Source organism: Bos indicus, chromosome 18, assembly GCF_029378745.1.
Source record: "Bos indicus isolate NIAB-ARS_2022 breed Sahiwal x Tharparkar chromosome 18, NIAB-ARS_B.indTharparkar_mat_pri_1.0, whole genome shotgun sequence".
Classification (NCBI taxonomy): Eukaryota; Metazoa; Chordata; class Mammalia; order Artiodactyla; family Bovidae; genus Bos; species Bos indicus.
The window spans coordinates 12,995,654-13,015,073 of record NC_091777.1 but is presented as its reverse complement, the minus strand read 5'-3'; the positions used below and the strand labels follow the sequence as shown (position 1 = coordinate 13,015,073).

Here is a 19,420-nt window from a genome sequence, read left to right as displayed (position 1 = left end):
TTTCTCCTTAGCAGGGAGTAGCGCACACGGAATTGTGTAGAATCCACAGAAGATGACCCCACTGTCCATTTCTGTATGCTTTCCTCAACCAGATGAATGAGGGGCTGAGGTAAGAGAATTCCTCCTTATGTATGTATAAATACTGACGGAGTGACACATACTCCTGCCTTTTTCCTTCTATGCCAGAAAAATAATGTCTGTACTATGCTTTTTGGAATTGTAACTCTAAGATGCCATCCTTTGTAAATGACAGTATTAGAATATTTGCTTCTCCAGAAATGAGGCATCATACGTTAACAAAAGATAGCAAATCAAACATAAAGAGAAAACATTAAAAGAATATCCCACTCAGCAGAATCTTCATCTTATTGGGGACCCTCAGGCAACACCTTCCAGTCCTGGGGCTTTCCGTCCTGCCCTCCAGTCCACGCACGAGCCCTCCTCCCTCAGAAGCCAGAACCTGGGAAACACTGCTGGGGTTCCCAGATATGATCCCAGTCTCCCCTTTCCTGTTACACTGCTTATTCCCCCTAGTAATCCACTGAACCAGTCCCTGAGAGGTTAATGAAAAAACAACTTTATTCACAGAGGTTGAGACTTCAGGATAACAAAATAGCCAACAATGGCCCTTCCAGCACATTGTAAGTTAATCACAGTGATCTTGGATCTCAGCATGGTTCATCAGAGTTCTTAACATCAAGGACCCCAAAGCTCGCCCACCACAGTGTTTCCACCAGCCCGGGCAGAACTCAGACATGGATGCTCCTGGGGGTCAGTAGCAAATGGCCTTCAGCATGAATTCTCAGTCAGCTCTGTGCTTGCTAACTCTTAAATTATTCTGTTTGTCTGACATATCCTTTCCAGCATATGAACCAACAGGCTCTCGGATGTGAAGTTTGTGTTCACTTTTATATAAGTTCTGGAAACTGCTTTAATCTGCTTTAAAAAATTATCTCAAAGACCCATCTCCGCCTCCCTCCAGGAACTACTGACTGTGCTTTTCCCACATTTGATAAAATTAAAATAGCTCGGAGGTTCAGGAAATCGAGTCTCAGAACCGCCACAACAACTCAAAGAGATACCGTGAGAGCTTAGATGCATTCCCCCAAAGTTCCCAGCCGAAGTGGGCTGTGAAAACCTCAGTTTTCATAACCACATCTTTGTCTCCGACCCCTGCCCTCCCGCCCACTCCTCGCCCCAGCCTGGCAGCCACCTCCATAGGTGTTTGTTTAACTGCAGGCTCTGGGCCTGCCTGGCTGGCGCTTGGAGGGAGGAGGCGGCTGCAGTTGGCCAGAGGGCCTCCCACCAAGCCTGCTGTTCCTGGGGACCCGGAGAGCTGCTCCCACCCCTGCCCCCACCCCCGCAGACCCCAGGGGACTCCCTTGCTCTTCTGAGCGCTCACCCATCCCTACTTCCACTTGCTTTCCGTGTGCTTGTTTCACCCAACTCTTCAGATTAAAAATAGTCCTTCACTACACAGTTCTGGAAAACGTGGCAACAATCAAGATTCCCTAACCCTCGTGCACTTCCGGTGTCCCTAGAAATGTTTTGACCCCTTAAACAATAAAGCTAAGAGAACGGAGGATGTCTGTGGTTGGTAGCAGGCGTTGGAGAGCATGTGTATGGACTAAGGACCTACTGAGCTATCTATTGTAATGCAACAAAATGCTAAGTTACACAGAGTGCACTTTTTTAACAGCGGTTGTTAATACAGACGTTCACAGGGCAACCCTTATAGTAAAAAGAATCAAGCTTTTGGCCAAAGAATATAGCGTGTTCCTTTTACTATCTAAAAGGAAAAGAGAGAAGATTTCTCTATTTACAATGAAAGTGTGGTCTCTCAGCTTCCGCCTGAACATGGTCCTAAGTCCTCACCAAGCCCTAGGATCTGCTAAAGAACCTAAAAAACAGGTTGGCCCTGGTGTCCCCACACCTGAACCTTAGGGACAAACCCAACTGTGAACACCCATCACTCCGTGGGGTCAAAAGCCAAGGCCCGGGCCACAGTAACAGGCGAGCTGGCGATGGTCAGACCGTGGCTCCTAGACAGAAAGGACCACACTGCGGCCATCTGTCTGCCCTCCGGTTGTCTGGGCCCTCCCCCACTCCCTCCGGACGCGCAGGACCTGTCTGGGTGCTAGTGGAAGATCATGCCATCAGACTGACCTAAGGTTCAAGGAATTTTCCTGTGCCTGCGGTAGGAGGTCTGAGATGCCCAAGTCGCAGCGTGGGCAGGGTCTTTTCAATCTCCGAAGCTGCTCCGGTTCTGGGAAGGTCCGTCTTGCAGGAGGCAGGGGAGTGTGCTCACTCGTGCAGCTGAGGATGCTAATACTTCCCACGATCCATAGGCAGGCAGAGGAAATCATTTATTTAAAAATGCGACTTCTTTCCCAGTGGTGGAAGCCCTGCTCGGTCACACGGAGCTCAGACCTGGGCGAGGGAAAGGAGCCGCCGTCTGCTTTACTGGAAATGAAGCACCGCTTCCGGGAGCTGCAGGGGGAAATAGGAGAGAAAGGGGATCCCGAGCTGGTAGAAGCCACCCTGGACGTGCGGGTCGAGCATCAGAGAAGCGTTGAAAGGCGGACGGAGGCTGGAGGAGGTGGCCAGAAGCGAGGCGCCCAGACAGCCGCCGGGCCCCTGCTTGGCGACCCCCAGGAGCTCGCCCCCTCCAGTCGGCTTCTGCCCCTGCCGTCGGGCCAGGATGCTGTCTATGCTGAAGCTCTTGGACTTGTCCGAGCTCTTCGGAGAGCTGCGGGAGGCGGGGCGCGGAGGAGTCCCCCGGCCGTCCACCGTGCGCTCAGGCTGGCCGACAGCCACCGCCGCTGCGCCCTGGAGCGTGTCGCCCGCGTCACCCTCTGGGGACCCGGGCCTGGGCCAGGGGAGTGACGCCGGCGGCGGAGAGGAGGCTTCCCGAAGGGGCGAGGGGCGCGCGGGCGCTCTTTCCTGGATGGGGGTCGCGGGGCGGGGGCGCCCTCCGGCGCTCTGCACCTCAGGCGGCGCCTCTGCGCCGCGCTCCTGCGTCTCGGCGCGGACCCGCTTGGCCTCCGGGCCCCCCGGGCCGGGCTTGGGCTTCCTCTTCCGGCGCCGGTAGTTGCCGTTCTCGAACATATCCAGGCATCGAGGGTCCAGTGTCCAGTAGCTGCCCTTGCCGGGCCGCCCTTTCTCGCGGGGTACCTTGACGAAGCAGTCGTTGAGCGAGAGGTTGTGGCGGATGCTGTTCTGCCAGCCCTGCCGGTTGTCGTGATAGAAGGGGAAGCGGTCCATGATGAACTGGTAGATGCCGTTGAGTGTGACCCTCTGCTCAGGCGCATCCTGGATCGCCATGGCGATGAGCGCGATGTAGCTGTAGGGAGGCTTCTGGGGGGGCTCCACCCTGCCCGAGGCGGCCAGCGCGCCCGCAGGGGCGAAGGCCAGAGGCAGCCCGGGTCTCTCGGGGCCGTACAGATAGAGCATGGGCGAGGTGGCCAGAGCAGGCAGCCGGGGGCTGAAGAGGTGGCTCATGGCGAGCGGGAGCCCGCGCTGCGCTCCCGGTGACGCCGGCGACCGGGCGGCTTAGGGACGGCGCCCCGCGCCGCAAGGGCCCTCCCGGGGAGCCTGCCCTGCGTCTGCCTCCCGCTCTGCCGCTCTCCCCAGCCGCTCCGCGCTCTGTCCCTTCTTCATGGCTTTAAAAATGTTAAATAATTGTTGTAAGTTTGCTATTATATGTTGACTTAGCGCTGGAAAATAAATTGTCTATGATAAACAGTCGCTGTGTTCTCAGCCCACCCACATTAATTAAAATTTCATTGCTGAAAAACTCCAAGCTTTTCCCTCCACGTGTCTTTTTGATACCAGCCAATCGGTTTCAGGGTTATTCCTTCATTTGTTTATAGAATTAGTCTGTTGATAAGTCCGCCCACCCAAGTTGAATCAAGCTGTGTTTATTTGGAAAAATTTCCGGGCACCCAATATATAAACGCACTGATCTGATGTTTGAAATATCACGTCCACCCCTTGACGCTGTAAGCACACACAGTCAGTCAGGCAGGATGTGGATCGAGGTGGCTCGGGAGCAGGGTCTGCCCCGCCAGGAAGAGGAGGTGGAGGTGGGAGGGGCGCAGGGGTGTTTTACCTATGGCCTAGGGGAGCCCCCGAAATCCCATGGCCTCCCACAAAAGACCTCTTCTTCTCCCAGGCTTAGTAGGAGATGGAGAGATGACACAGTCTCATAAATGCCTTCTGAGGTCTTGGAGAGCTCTTAGATATTTTAGCAGGGGAGAGGAGATAGATGAACGTCTGATTAGAAGAGGATGCAGCCCTCCTGGGAGACATCCTCAGGATACCCTGGAGGAACTGGGGGTGGGGTGTGCTCCCCAGGGGCCTCGCATCCCAAAAATGGGCAGGCCTGCCCCCCTAGGGCTCCCTGGGGATCCAAGAAGAGGACCCCAGGACCCCAGCTTTTCCGATGCCGATGGCACAGGGCACTGAGAGTTGGCAAAGGCGTGCAGTAGCGGGTCCACAGCTTGGTTAGGGGCAAGTTTCAAAATCACCCCTTTTGGAGAATCGAGGGGGAGAAGCTACGGTCTTTCTGATGGGGCCGAGATTGCAAGGAGGAACACCATAAAAGGGGAATTTGGCAGCTGGCGCGGGAGAGCTGGTATTTGTGAATGCGGGTCTCTTGCTTTATATTCTGCGCTTTCCTGTTTATAACAAGGAGGGGGTTATAACAACTTTACAAGTGCACGCAGCTGGCCCATGATTACATTAAGCATTTGGGAAGCCTGCTAGCTTCCCCCCCACCCCACCCTACCCCACCCACTCACCCTGGGGTGTAAGCACTCCCCACCCTGACTCATTTTACATTTAGCCACGTCCTGGTTTGAATCAAAAACCTTGATGATGCTGATTTAGAAGGGGGTGTCTGCCCTACTCTGCCGCCTTTGGGGAGGGGGGTGGATTGGCACTTAACGTGACTAGTTCCTGTTTATGATCTTTGCTGGATATATTTTAAAAGAAAGAAAAAGCTCAGGATAACTAAATTAACATCTCATTGAGTAAACCCTGTGGATGCCCAAGAAGAAGAGGGAGGGGTGAAGATGGCACGTGGGGGTGGCTTGAGGAAGGACACTAAAGGTGCCTTAAGGCACGTTTGCTGCTTAACCCCTTAAGGGCTGTCCCACTGGCACACAGGCAGCACCATGCTGGGGACCAGCTGCTGGGGCGCGGGCCATCTCTGAACGTGGAAAAGCAGGGACAATCCCAACTTTAAAATGGAGGATCCAGAAGGTAAAGTCTGTGTTTGGGGGTTCCGGAGAGACCATAGGGGAGCAGGGACCGTTGAAATACCTAAAAGGAACTCGCTGACAGGGTCGAAAAACCGGTTTGGGTGCAGGCAGGGCTTGAGGGAGAGCCAGGTCAGGCCCCTGTCCCCAGCGCTGCTTGTCTAACTCAAGCCCAGTGTCCCGCTGGTCCCCGCCTCGGTCTCGAGGATGGCCCTCTAGCCAAGAGGGGGCGGGACTCTGTATTCTTTCTGGATCCCCAGAAAGGGGGTGCTTTCATCGGAGCACCCCCCTTCGATCCTGGGATGGAAAAAGAACCTCAGTGTCGGCGCTTCTGCAGCCCACGGGCTCCACGGGCTCCAGAGTCACCCCAACCCTCCAGATCAGCGCACCTCCTGCAAGCTCAAGTTTGCATCCAACCTCGGTGCCGGCCCCAACAGACCCAGAGCGAGAGACTCACTGCTGTTGCTCCGCGGTCCCTCGCCCCCCACCTCCTGACCCGAGCCCTCCCTGGAGTTTTCCGGACACCCAGCGTCCAGCACGCACAGCCCTGCCTGAGGCGCGCCACCGCGGCGCTCCTTCTAAACTAGGAGGCAAATCCGAGCTTGAATTCGTACAATGATAAACACCGCCCAATTTGGGCATGGGCGGGACGCAGGCGGAGACACACGCGGCTGGTGGGCAGGGCACTGATAGTAAAGAAAAAACAACCCCAGTTCTAGCGGCCGTCTGGAGAGGCGCGTCCCGCTCCACGTGCTGGCAGCAGTTAGCAACCTCTCTGGGAGGTTCTGGCCACAGAACTCCTGCATGGCGCCCCAACCCGGCTCCGGCGAGGGGTCGGATCCTGGGTTCCCAGGTGAAGTGTGTAACCGAAGCCGAGGACGCTGCCGGCAGGAGCCCCGAGCGGAGGCTTATTTCCGGGGAGCGCAGGACACAGGCGCCGAGAGCCGAGTGTGGATGCGCCCTCGTGCGGAAGCTCTGTCGGGAGACTCTCACTGGGAGACCGGCCGAGCCTGGGAGACGGCGGGGAGACAGGGTGACTCAGAGAACCAGATGGAGACACTGACCGTTCCCTGCAGGTTCAGAAGTCTTCAGATCCCGGAAAAGCATTCATCTGTGAAGTCAGTGGGCGCGGGTCTCCCAGAAATCATGCTTCCGGAAGGACCGCGGCAGTTCCAACTCGGGGGCCCAAGAACAAATTGGGTTCAGCGTGGGACGAACCATTCCCAGCGCCCTGGCAGGAAGCCTGCTCCTGGGGCTGGTCAGGCAACCAGCCGGGACCACAGAGGCCTCACAGACAAAGGCTGGGTGGGGGGAGAGCGGCTGCTCTTGCGCCCCACCCCCATACGCCCTTCTTCTGTTTCACCGGTAAATAAAGAAGGCTGACATTCAAGTGAACCATAATCTGCGTCGTGTTCCCGATTATCCGCCTCGCTTTTCTAAGTGTGAAGACAGTTAACAGTGTGTGTGTGTGTGTGTGTGTGTGTGTGTGTGTGTGTAGAGGTGGAGTGAATGAACGATTCTTCCTTAAGTCTGAGAAGAGTAGCGCTAAAAAGATGCAAGATCGCTTTACTGACAACCTAAAATGTTGAGAATGATGAGAATAAGGATAACATTAATAGCTAATTCTGTCTTGAATTACTATGCACTGGCACTCTTCTAAGTGCTTTCCTTGAATTAAGTCACTCCATTCTCACAGTAATCCTAAGAAACAGAACTTTTAAGGAAATCATTCCCATTCTGCAGACCAGGAAACTGAGGCCAGGAATTTGACTTGCCTCAGGTCTTCAAAAGGAAGTGTTCCAAACACAGGAAAACAGTCACATTTATAATAGCTACTGTGTGTGGATGCCAAGGACCCTGTGGAAATTCTGTTGAGAACCCTGGCACCATCTACGGAAGATGGGAGGATGGATTTGCCCATTTTACAGATGAGGAGACTGAGGCCAGGCAGAGAGCACCAGAAAACAATGAAGGTAGTGAATAGCACAGGTTGGAATCCACATGGTTTCCTCCAAAGGTGGGTTCACTGCGGTCTGACACCCTCAGCTGAGCACAGAAGCTAAGAGGTGTGTCTGGAGTAATCAAGGTGGGGGGAAGGGGAACCCTCTGGAGAGGAGAGGTCTGTGCTGCCCCTCCCCCAAGAGCTGGGAGATTTCGGGCATCCTGAGTAGGAGACCCAGAGTCCTCACTTACACCCTGCCAAAACCGGGGAGACTCTTTCCTCCCTTGCTCTCCTCTCCCATTTTGAAAGGATGGGGAGCAGTGTCGTCTGCTTCTCTCAGGGGAAGTGAGCCACGAAGGTAAGGGCTGGCTGGTCAGCTGATGCTGATTTAGTCCCGAAGAGCAGGGGCAGTTGGGGCCCGGGCACTGCCTTGCCCAAGCACATCAGCATGTAGCTCGATGTACGCAGCTAATTGAGATCCAAGGATCCTTTCTCTTCGGTTGTCCAGGTACATCCTAATAGCAACAGTCCTTACGATGGACTGGACGTTTGGAAGCACTTTGCACACGGGTATTGGGTTCCTTGGTCCTGTCACTTTTTCAGTTGAGAAAGGGGCTCAGAGAGCTTGAGGTAACATGCCCCAGGTGCATGAACCCTCAGCTGGCTTGTGCGCGTAGGGCTTGAGTTGGTGCTCTGGTTGAGTTGGGTTCCGGTTAGAGAAAAAATTTCCTCTGGGGAGACCATCTGGAAAAATAACATGAGGGCACAGAGAGTGTCCAGAGGGTTTGCTGGAAAGGTAGGACCCAAGGTCAAGGGCCACTGAGCCTCCCTGAGGTCAGCGTGTCTCTCTGGCCTCGGTGACCTCCCAGCCTGGGTGGGCATGTGGACAGAGCACAAAGTGCTCCCCAACTCCATCCCCCTCAAAGGGACCATGGATGCTAGCAAGCTTGTCAAGCTGTCCACACACCCCCTTCCTGCGTTTCAGCCTCCACACACTCAAAGCCCCAGGATAAAGCCCCACAGACCTGACACAGCAAAACCTGTAACACCAGTAAGACACCTTTGAGATCCAAACTTCACACAAGCTCCGTCCTTCTGCTGCAGAGCAGAAGCTCTGCCGCAGCGGAGAAAGAAAGCCTTGCATGAGCTGAGGTCCCAGCCTTGGGAGCTGCCTGAAACTTTCCCCCCTTTCTCACATGCCTCTGTCAAAAAGCAACATCTCAGATGCCTTGGTGAGCTGAGGCCATGTAAGACAGAGGCCGGCAGGGAATGCTTCTCAAAGTTTGGGAAAGCATTTCAAGTATGTGGTACCAGCAGGCACACTGGGTGGCTCTGACCAGTGTGTTCCACTCACCTGGAGTCTGGCTTCCCAGCACCCCTGGCTTGGCCGCACCTACAGGCGCTGAACCTCAGAGCTCTACTTCTCCACTGACCCTACACTCTGAGCGCAGGAGCCCAGGGTCCGGACAATGCAGGTTGTCACATCCCCTGAGACACCCTGAACAGGCTCTGAGCCCCCAGTGCCTTCTGTTCATTCTTCAGGGGAATCTTTTCCCGGTGGCTCATCTGCAAAGGATCTGCCTGCCAATGCAAGAGATGCAGGTTCTACCCCTGGGTCGGGAAGCTTTTCTAGAAAAGGAAATGGCAACCCACTCTAGGATCCTTTCCTGGAAAATCCCACGGACAAAGGAGCCTGGCAGACTACAGTCCATAGGGTTACAAAGAATTGGATACGACTGAGCTATTTGGCACATACATTCCCATTGGCCAACCTGGCTCAAAACCCTTGTCCGGTTTTTTGGGTGAGGGCTGGGGCTGAGGATGGAGATGAGGTTGGAGGCAGTGACCACTCAGCCTCCAGGGACCTGGGAACTCTGCTCTGTACTTCGGGTGAAGCTCACCAACCTCTCCTGGGCTCAGAGACAACCTTCCAGGCAGTCTTGGGTAAAGGGGAGGAGGTGGACCCCCAAAGATCTATGAGCCAAATGGTGATGTTCCTGGGACCCTGAATTTTCTTCTCCCTTTAACTTCTGGTCGTTACCTCTTAGGAGCAGAGCACAGGAGCGAGGCTAAGTGAGGGCCCATCGCAGGAGCTGAGGATGAAGGAAAAAGCACACCCGGCAGCCAGCACTGCCCTTGCACTCACCTGCTCATTTTACAGATGAGAAGACTGAGGCCAGGAAAGAAAGGTACCTGTTCACACGGCGAGATGTGCTCCTATGACCCCCTAGCCCACTGCTCCAGCAATTTGAGAGTGCACATGGACACCGATTTTGGCGTCTTCCGGGACAAGCCACTTGGACCAGGGCAGTGAGGGCCGCCAGGCCGTAGACCCAAATCTGGCCGCGGGAGAGAGGCCCAGCTCTCAGCTTTGGATAAAAGCTCTCTGAGTCTCACAAGAAGCAGAGGCTACTCCAGTTGCGGCCCCTCCAGGACTGAGAACAGGGTACTCAAAGGCCACTGGGTCTCTCTGACGGCCTTTACCTCTCAAAACCGGACCCTGGGGAGAGACAAAATCCACCCAGCCAAGGCCAGTGAGGGACGCAGGGTTATGTCTATGGGAAACGGTCTCTGTCATGGTGCTCGGGTCGCTTCTGTTTTATTCGCAGTATCTTTGAGACCTGCCCAGCTGTATCTTACTGGGTCAGGAAGAAACATGGCTATCACACGCGGCTTCATGCAAACTGCGTCTGTGGACCGCAGAGCCGCCCAAGCAAGGAGTCCTGGCAGCCTGAGACGGGCATTCCGGCCCTTCCAGCCCCGGCCTCCTTTCCCCAGTTCCTCCAAGGCCCCGGGACTCCCGAGGAGAACGGCGGGGGAAGGAGCTGCGTGTGGATGGATCCGTGGGGCCAGGACGTCCCCCGCCCTGGGTCCTCCGCCCCGCGTCGCGCGCCGTTTGTGCTCTCCAGCGGCAGACGCGAAGACCAGCAAGGCCACCGGCGGTGCCTCGGCTCTGCGCTCAGCCTAGTCGGCTTGCCCTTCCTACTCCGCAGAGCGACGGGCGCCCCAGGCCGCGGAGCCCGGCGGCCGCGCGGGCTGCCGAAGGCCGAAGGCCGGGGCTGGGCCTGGCTCCGAGAGCCGCGCCGGGCCCCGCACGCGCCGGCCTCCGCGCGCCCCAGGCTCTGACTCGCCTCCAACCCACGGCCTCCAGAGGCCCCGGGTGACGCTCCCAACACATTCCCCAGGTGCCCAGGTTCCTAGGGGACTGGAAAGGGCCCTCGCCCTGGGCTCCATGGCCTTCTGGAGCTACCCGGTCAGGTGAGCGGCCCACGCACAGCGGGGACTTCTTTAAGAGACTTTCGCAAAGGTAGGAGACCCCAGCGGGTGTCATGACAGATCAGGTGTCTGACCGGTGGGTTCCACTTCTCTCTCCGTTGTTTTCCCTGTGTCTCTGAGACCTCCTTTGAGTTCCAGATCTTAAGGTGAGATAAGGCTTTCAGGGAGGACTCTCTAAAACATCTGGGGAAGAAGAACCCGCTAGAACCCTCTCCTAAAGGGGAGGAAAGTGAAACCCCAGTGCCCTGAGCCGCAAGCAGCGATCTGCGGCCTGATTCTGCCGCTCAGAGAATGGTCTCCGGGGTCTCTCCCTCTCTGTTTCTGGTCCTTCCCACTCACTAAGCACCAAGCACCTTGGCTCACCCCTCCTGCGGTCACAAAAAGGAGTAAAATGCAGCCCTCATGTCTTAACCAGCTGCCACCTCTGGGGCCATAGATTGAAAGAATCTGTGTTGCACATATGGGGGAAATTATTATGCTCAAACTTTCCCCAGTGCTATTTCAGCATAATACAGAGACAAAATGGCATGTTAAAAACAACAGAATACCCAGGTTACATTCAAGGCCACCGTATCCAGGAAAATCATTATCTCCTGAAGTGTTAAGTTCAGGGAGCTGCACTCCAGGGAAGGTTACAGCTCACCTGCTGGGGTGGGAAACACATTCCCAGTTTGGAGCTCTGGACCCCAAAGTCACACACAGAGAGACCAGGAGGGGTTCAGCCAGTGAAACAGATAGTAAAGCCATTTCCCCCCGCAGCTGTACCTCACAGAGGCTGTGTTGCTATTTAAAATTTTAAGGACGAGATATCAAAATTGAAAAGTCATCTGTCATTTAAAATCTTGTAAAGTCTGACAAATTTAAAACTCTAAAAGCATTGTAAATTATTTTTGAAGCGCTATGAGGCTTTAAAGTTTTTCACTGCAATAGGGTAAAGATTAAGAAATCAAATCCAGAAGTAGAGAGGTCTCAAATTCACCTCTGATCTGGCCACTCCCAGGGACCGTCATTAAATGGTACAGAATCAATCCCCTTTGGATTTTCAAAATCCTGGTTCAGATCCTTTTCTGGAAAACTATTAACGTGCGGAAGGAAGCCCGCATTTTAGGAAATTGAGGAAAAGCAGGATTCCCCCTGGTTCGCTGGTAGCTAATGGAAAATGTTTATCTTCCCCTCCCTCACCTCCTAAATTGGAGCTGGTTGGACATTGGGATGGAATGGTAGTGTTTGTTTTGACTATTGGCATGTTTTTCTGCATTTAACAAAATGCATTACAGCAAATGTCATTACGGCTCACAGCCCTTCAGGCAGCCACATCCAACCAGGACTGGTTCTCAATTGCCTGGGTTAGGGGGGTATTCTGAATTAATGAAAAGCCTTTTCTGACACTAGCAGGACAATAGGGGAGTTCCCGCAGTCCTCTGTGCTCATCTGTAGATGTCTACACATTTACCCACCTGTGTAACAAAAATAATCAAAACAGGTGGATTGGTGACCACACCTCATTTTTTAAAATTTGAGAATACAAACACACTGTCCGGACTTTGGGCAGAAAAACAACATGGGTTTATTTTAAGGCAAGTACAACAATTAAGACCACATAAGACAAACACAGGTGAAGTTAAATTTTTAGTGTTTTTTTTTTTTTCTTTTAGGAATGCTGGGGGAGGAATCTACGATACATCACCATCACACTTTGTAAATAAAAAGTATCAGATACTTGACTTCTTTATCCGCCAACAACAACAAAATAAATTATTTTCTTGTTTTGTAAAAGACCTACAACTGGGAAAAGAATTATGTCTCATAATTGTACAGGGAAGGGAGGAAACCCCACATAGGTTTCTTGAATTTTCACTTTGGCAGTTAGAAATGGTCGGGCAAGATGAGAAATTATCCAGTGAACTCAACTTTAAATATTATATTAATGGCTCTGAAAAACAACAAAAAATAGCCTGATTACAAATCCACACACTTGTACAGCACGGTTAGAGAAATTTAAAATTACACACAGCACATACATAATCTATAGAGACCCCCATAGACCTATGGGGGTCTCTACAGAGAGTCATTACTGGGTCGCTATGGGATTTGGTCCATAAGTTATAATTTTTGAAACCCCGAATGGAGCAGTGAGCACAGCCATCTTGGAAGGGGGGGGGGGGATTTTTAAATCATTATTCATTTCGTTGGGCCGCGTCCCTGTACTGGGGCTTCTTGGGATCTCAGAAACGGGGCGGCGAGTTAAAGTTACCTGCAGCTTCGCAGAGGGCGGAGGCTGGCATGCGCGCTCTCTCTGCTCCCGGGTCTGCGGAAAAAGCGGTGGGCAAGTTTTGGTTCTTTTTGCGTCTCTGCAGCCTGAATTGTCTGAGAGGGTCGCGTCTGGGAGGCGAAGCCGGAGCGGGCCAGGGCAGAGGAGGGCCGGGACAGGTCAGTATTTCGTGCAGTCATAGGAGTACGGAGCCGCGTGGCGGTAGAGGGATGGCGTGGATCTGTAGGGCAGCTGACAGCTCGCGTTGCTGCTCACCTGGGGTTCCCCGAGGGTCGAGTTCTCAATCCCCAGCCGGTGGGAGTTGAACATCTCCCTGACGTTAGGGAAAGTCTGCTGCTGGGCCGCGAACGTGTGGCCGGAAAGGTGGTTCAGGTCCCCGCTGTGGTTGAGATACCAGGAGGCCGCCTGGGCCGCGGCAGCCCCGGGCTGCGGCGCCGGCTGCGGCTGGGGAGCCGGCGGGGGCGGCGGCGCCTGCGGGTGGTGGTGGCCGTGATGCTGGTGGTGGTGGCCAGCGGAGGCGGCGAGCGCGCCCTCCTGGCCGGCGGCGAGGTTGAGGGCGCTTAGGGGCGATGTGGGGCCGCTCGGGTGGTCCGAGAGGGCCTCGTCCAGAGCGGGCGGGACGCACATGTGCGCCGGCCGCTCGGCCCCGGTGTACAGGCTCATGGCGCGCATGCTGCACTGGTAGCCCCCGGCGCCCGCAGCCTCCAGGCCTTGCGCGCACGGCTGGCCATAGGCGGCTGGCGGCGCGGCGGCGTAGGGCAGCGCCAGCGGCGGCACCACCAGGCCCGCGCGCCCGGCCGCGGGGCTCAGCTCGCCGCCGGGCGGCGACGTTCGCAGCGTCATGATATTCTCCACGCTGAAGCCGGGCAGCCCGTTGGGCGCGCCCGCGTGGGGCTCCGGCAGCGAGCCGTCAGGGGAGCCGGCGGGCGTGGAGGCCGCGCTGCGCGGGCTACCCTGCAGCGCGCTCTCGGGGCTCAGTGTCTCCACCTTGGTGATGACCGGCAGCGCCGGCGACGCCGCCTCGCTCTTGATCACCACCTTCTTCTCGGCCTCCTTGGGGGTGTCCGCTAGAGGGGGACCGGCCGGAGCGCCCTTGGACGCCGCCGGGGGCGGCTCCTTGAGGTGGGCGCGCTCCTCCTTCTCCTTGGGCACGTCTTTCTTCTTGAAGCGCCGCCGGCGCCGCAGGAAGCTGCCGTTCTCGAACATGTTGTAGGAGTCCGGGTCCAGGGTCCAGTAGCTGCCCTTGCCAGGTTTCTTGTCGTCGCGGGGCACCTTGACGAAGCACTCGTTGAGCGAGAGGTTGTGGCGGATGCTGTTCTGCCAGCCCTGCTTGTTCTCCCGGTAGAAGGGGAAGCGGTCCATGATGAACTGGTAGATGCCGTTCAGGGTGATCTTCTTCTCCGGCGCGTTCTGGATGGCCATGGTGATGAGCGCGATGTAGCTGTAGGGCGGTTTCACCAGGTCCTTGGGCGCCGCGGGCTGGTGGTGGTGATACGGCGCGTAGGAGCGGCCCATGCCCGCGCCGTACTGCTCCGGGTGGCCCGAGTAGACGCCCATGGGGCTGGTCATGCCTCCGTAGCTGCCCGCCGCGCGGTAGTAATTCTGCTCGCTCAAGTAGGGCACCACTCCCAGGGCGTTGGGGTCGGACACAGAGTAGCGCGCCTGCATGCTGCGTCCGAGACGGCTAGCCACCGCCTGCGCGCACGGACCGCGAGGAAGGCCCTACGAGAGCGAGCGCGAGCGAGAGAGGAAAGAAGGGAGCCGGTGGGGGGAGCCCCGGGCGCCTGGAAGCCTCAGGGGTGAGCTGGAGGAGGCGCCGGCGCGGGGCGCCCGCCTTCGGGTCGGGAAGGGGCGCTCGCTTTCAGCGGACCGGGCGGAGCAGCATCTTGGAAGGCGCGCCCCGGCGAACGCAGCGCCGGCCCCGGCTCACTCCTCGCTTGTTCCCGGGACTCGGCGGGCGGCCGGGGACCAAGCGGAGACGCCGCGCGCGCGGTGGACCAAGGCAGGCCGCTCGGTCCGCGTCAGGAAAGGAAGGCGGCTATCCAAGCCCCCCCCCTCAGCAAATCGGCAGCCCTGAGGGTCGGCGAGCCGGGGTCCAGAGTGCTGCCCTGCCGAGCCCGGAAAAAGAGGCAAAGTCCCTTTTAGGGAATGGGAAAAGTTTCAAAAGTCTTCTTGGAGAAAGCGAGGTTTTACTTTCCCCCGGCCACGCCCCCTCCGGGAACTTTGGACCAATAAGACGGCCGCTGTGGGGACTTGGAACCAATCAGGACGATGAGCGCCGGAATCCGTCGGCTCTAAGACCCAGCCGCGCAGAACCAGACTTTCCTGCAGCCCAGTCTTAACTTGAAAAGATTTTTTTTTCCTTAAAAAGAGTTATATCTTATTAAAATTTATTTTACTATCACATTTTGGTTAATGGGCCCACGTGCCCAGAGCAAAAAAAAAAAAAATTTGGCGCTCCTTTGCAGATAAAAGTGAGTTTGAGATATAAAATCGAATTGATTAATGTAGTCCAATATCTCCCCAAAGACCTTGTAAGTAGCAAAGAACCTGGGACTGTTTTTCTTATTAATGAGTGATGAGGCGAATAATTAGATTTCCTAATTGTGGGGGGCCCAGGTGTAATGGATTCCAAGTAAATGTGTTGAATTGGAATGGAGAGGCCTCCTCTGGATGTGGTCATTATTTAAGCAAATAATTAATAATCAACGGGGAGTTTTCAGGTTCAGGGCCGTCAAGAATAACCTATAAATGTTTAAGAGGCGAATTATAGAAACCGAGTGCCCCTCACCCCTACCTGAGGAGGCAGGCCCAGGCGTCTATAGGGGATATAGGCAGATAAGCGAAGTGGGGAACGTAGCGATGCCTCCAGAATATAATCCTCTAAACTCGCCGTGGATTCGGTAAAGCATCCCCGACATCGGTTGCTGTGTTGTGGGGTTTGGGGAAGAGAGGGAAATAATTCTGCTCATCTCCCCCTCTGCCCTCCGGCGTAGACGCTCGTAGCCCACCAACCCCAGCCTCGCCGCGTCGCTCCCTTTTCCCAGAGATAAATTCCCTTTGACAGGCTGACTCCCGCGCTCCCCGAAGCCGGGAACAATGCACCAGCCACCCGGCCCTGCGGCAGAGCTGGGCTCCCCTGCCCGCGAGGAGAAACCCGAGCCGCAGTCGGTGGGGGCTTCGTCGGGGACGCGCGTCCGTGGCGCGGGCTCCCGACCGCGGCCCCGCCGGCAGAAACCCTCAGCCCCGCGCGCAGCCCCCGCCTCCCGCTCCTGGCGAAGCCCCCTCGGGAGTCTCCGAGTTGATTTTCTGTATGTTAGTCTTTTTTGTTTGGCTGCGGTTTGATAAGGTGATCTGGGCACCCCGGCTCCGTGCGAGGATGGGGCAAGCGACTGCAAATGGTTCAAGACACCTCGGGAGACGGTATTATTCTGGATACGAACCTAGAGCGACTCGGAGATCCTCGCCCTTCAGAGCTTTCTCCTTCTCTCGAGGAATCCCGGGAAGTTTGTTTATTTGTGCACTGAGTATTTATTTCTTCAGCACCTCGAATAATCAGGTCCCCTTTCGCTCGCTTCCCCGAAGGGCAGGACACTCTGTGACGGCTAAACGCTGGTCAGAATTCTTCTGGAAGTTGTCTATCCGGTTGGGTAGTGGAAGAAGACTTCGGATAAAACTTTTGTATTTCAGGATTCCTTTTCCCCTCCTCACTGTCCCCATCAGTTGTTTATAAGATCCCCAAGAAAAGGGTTTTCGAGAATCTACCGTCAGCCTTAGCTTTTGGAGAGGTGAATATAAGGCGCTGGGGACACTTCATTCATTTTCAAAAACGGAACAAAAGAAAAATACTTACGTTCGTTACTAATGAATGGTATTATGTCCTGATAAATTAAAAATCAAAGGAAAAGTATTTATTACAAAATAGATTCCTATTACCTAGAATATTCTGCTTCTGAAACATTCACTCCATTTTTTATGGGCACTCTGGGTTCTTTCTCAAATTTGATTTTTAGGGGGGCAACGAAGTAAAATGAGGCTGCCCACTCTTCCACTCACAGGTGAATGGTTTGAACTCCCACCTCTCCAGCTTCCACTACAACTTTATTATTTTTTCATACCTCTAGTATTTTCACATCCATTAAAAAAAAAAAAAAACAAAAAAAAACCTTTAGCAAAAAGTGTCTTTCTCCTCGACTATGTGACAGGCAGCCCAAGTTCTCACAATTTTACTGGAAATGCAAACTATTGATCAGGAAACACCCCTCAGTCTGTAGACTTCCTGCAGGAATATTATTTACTCTGCTTTTTGAGGTGCGTTTAAAAAAAATTTTAAAGCCTTATCACATCACAGGACAAAAACCAAAATAGCTAAGGACCACGGAAAATAAATCCCAAAATGGCAGTTTCTGTCTGAGTTTCTGTTTATAAGGGTGTCCAGGTTTAAACCAATGACATCTGAAAAGAACTAGGCTGAACTGCCTAAATTATCCCCCCAATGCAAAAAAAAAAAAAAAAGTGGGGCGGGAGGGAAAAAGTCCTTATAATCAAGACAGAAGAGGTGAGAGAGACATTTTCCTTTGCCCCTGGAATTAGGTTTCTTCTCTGCTCAGTAGGACTCCGGGAGAGATGTTTGTTCAGGTTATTAAAACAACACCTTCCACACACCTGGACTTTGCAAAAACCATGTTTCCGATCTTTTCTTTTTCCTGCCAAAGTATTTTGGATTGGAGGCTGCTGATTTTTACCATTCTTGACCTTGCTGTCAGTGAGCTGAAAGCCTAATCGGGCCCCAGAGGGCCCCGTGCATCACTAGAATAATAAGCGACGATAACAGCAGAAGATACCGAAGTCAATCCCCCGCCACCCGGCATGGAGCCCTAGTTTGGGCGCCTCGGGCTCCTGCACCTGGAGGCAGCTGGGGCGGCCCCGTGGTGTCGGCGCCACCTTGAGGCCTACTAGGGAACTACCCTTAAAATAGTTGGGGGGTGGGGGTGGGAGTCAACCGTTTTGGTTACAATGGAGGTGCTGACACCTTATGGAGGCACCTTAGCATTGCATGGCAGGAATAAAGTAGAAAGAAGGTAAATAAACTGTGCCGAGTGTGGATCAAGAAAAAACAAAACATTTTCCATAGTTTTGCAATGTGTCAAGAACATGATGTGTTGGAAAACAGAAATGTCTTTGAAACTGCTTGGGGAGAAAGAAATCCTCTCTAGGGAGACTTGCTGAGGTTTTAAGCAAATAAAACCTGCTCGTCTTAGGTGTCTACAAGTCTGGCAATATTTTTTCCAGGGCTGTTAACAAATTGCTCTCCTCCGTGTCTCCCCGTGGCAGCTGTCTTTCTGCCCCGTGTGTAGCGTGAGTTTCAGGGAATCCATCAAAAATGTTTGTGCTGCACGTGTGTGCCTGACATTGGCAGGAACAACCCATAACCATAACCAAAGTTAAAAGAGACTTCAACATCTCTGCAACAGCTTCTGCTTTTGAGGCACAACCGAGAACTCAAAGATTGGACAAGCGAAAGGAGTTTTGTGTCTCTTTTCACTATTTTCAGTACATTTTCCTCTTGAGCTCACGAGGTTTTAGGGAAAGGGTCCAGGAATGAGAGCAGTCTCAGGCTTCCAAAAGCTACCTGGGATCTGATGAACCCTTGGGTTCATCACAGTCAATGCTCTTTCTTAAAAATCCACTGCAATCCAGCACCTGGAAATGTTTTCCAGGGCAACAAGTGGGTCACTGCTAGAAACTTTTCAAACCACTGTTCATAAAAGGTAGCACCATGAACAACAAAATAACAGGGGTAAAGGCTATTCTTCACTAAAAGATGAAAGAAACTTGACAACTGAATGCAGTACTTAATCCTAGATGGAGGAAATTTTAAAAAACACTACTACAGGACAGGTTTGAGAATACCTGGAGAAATTTTAATCTGGCATCATATTCAGTAGTAGTCTTGTATCAAGGTTAAAATTCTTGAGTGTGATAATTATATGTGATCAAGTAAGAGCATGTCTTGTTTTTAAAAGATGCATGTCAAAATATTTAGAGCTGATATTAATCATCTCTGCAACTTTTAAAAGATTCAACTAAGAGGGAGGGTGTGTATAGAGAGGAGACAGAAAGAGAAATGTATCTAGAATGAGGCCAATTGCTGAACCTATGGTATGTGGGTATTCATTGATTTTGCAAATTTTCTCTAACTTTGAAAATTTTCAAAATTAAAAACAAATGGGAGAAAACCATCTTTGTTATTTTGGAAATTAAAAAGGGATGTGACACAGAGCAAACATCTTTCCATGGAAGGAAATTAGGGCTTCCATATTGTAAACTACTGTGGGGGCCCAACTGGCCCCCAGTGTCTCCCCTCCTTGTGTTCTCCAAGTTTCTGAAAAACAATCTTGAACAACCATGGATTTTATCACATTAACTGTGGTTGTTCTGTTTGTTTGTTTGTTAAAGCTGATTGTCTAAGGAGCCTTGTTGTTCAGTCAGTAAGTGTGTCTGACTCTTTGGCAGCCTATGGACTGTAGCATACCAGGCTTCGCTGTCCTCCACTATCTCCTGGAGTTTGCTCAGATTCATGTCCATTGAGTCAGTGAGGCTTTCTAACTGTCTCATCCTCTGCCTCCCCCTTCTCCTTTTGCCTTCAGTCTTTCCCAGCATCAGGGT

General features: G+C 53.5%; 2 protein-coding genes across 2 annotated transcripts; both read right to left on the bottom strand.

The window, feature by feature from the left end:
* Nucleotides 1-1,377: 1,377 nt before the first annotated feature.
* FOXL1 (forkhead box L1) lies at nucleotides 1,378-4,478 on the bottom strand. Its single transcript, XM_019980317.2, has one exon. The coding sequence runs from the start codon at nucleotides 3,499-3,501 to the stop codon at nucleotides 2,461-2,463; it is 1,041 nt and encodes a 346-aa protein (XP_019835876.2). The 5' UTR covers nucleotides 3,502-4,478; the 3' UTR covers nucleotides 1,378-2,460.
* Nucleotides 4,479-12,022: 7,544 nt separating this feature from the next.
* Nucleotides 12,023-14,888, bottom strand: FOXC2 (forkhead box C2). Its single transcript, XM_070770420.1, has one exon. The coding sequence runs from the start codon at nucleotides 14,417-14,419 to the stop codon at nucleotides 12,911-12,913; it is 1,509 nt and encodes a 502-aa protein (XP_070626521.1). The 5' UTR covers nucleotides 14,420-14,888; the 3' UTR covers nucleotides 12,023-12,910.
* Nucleotides 14,889-19,420: the final 4,532 nt, after the last annotated feature.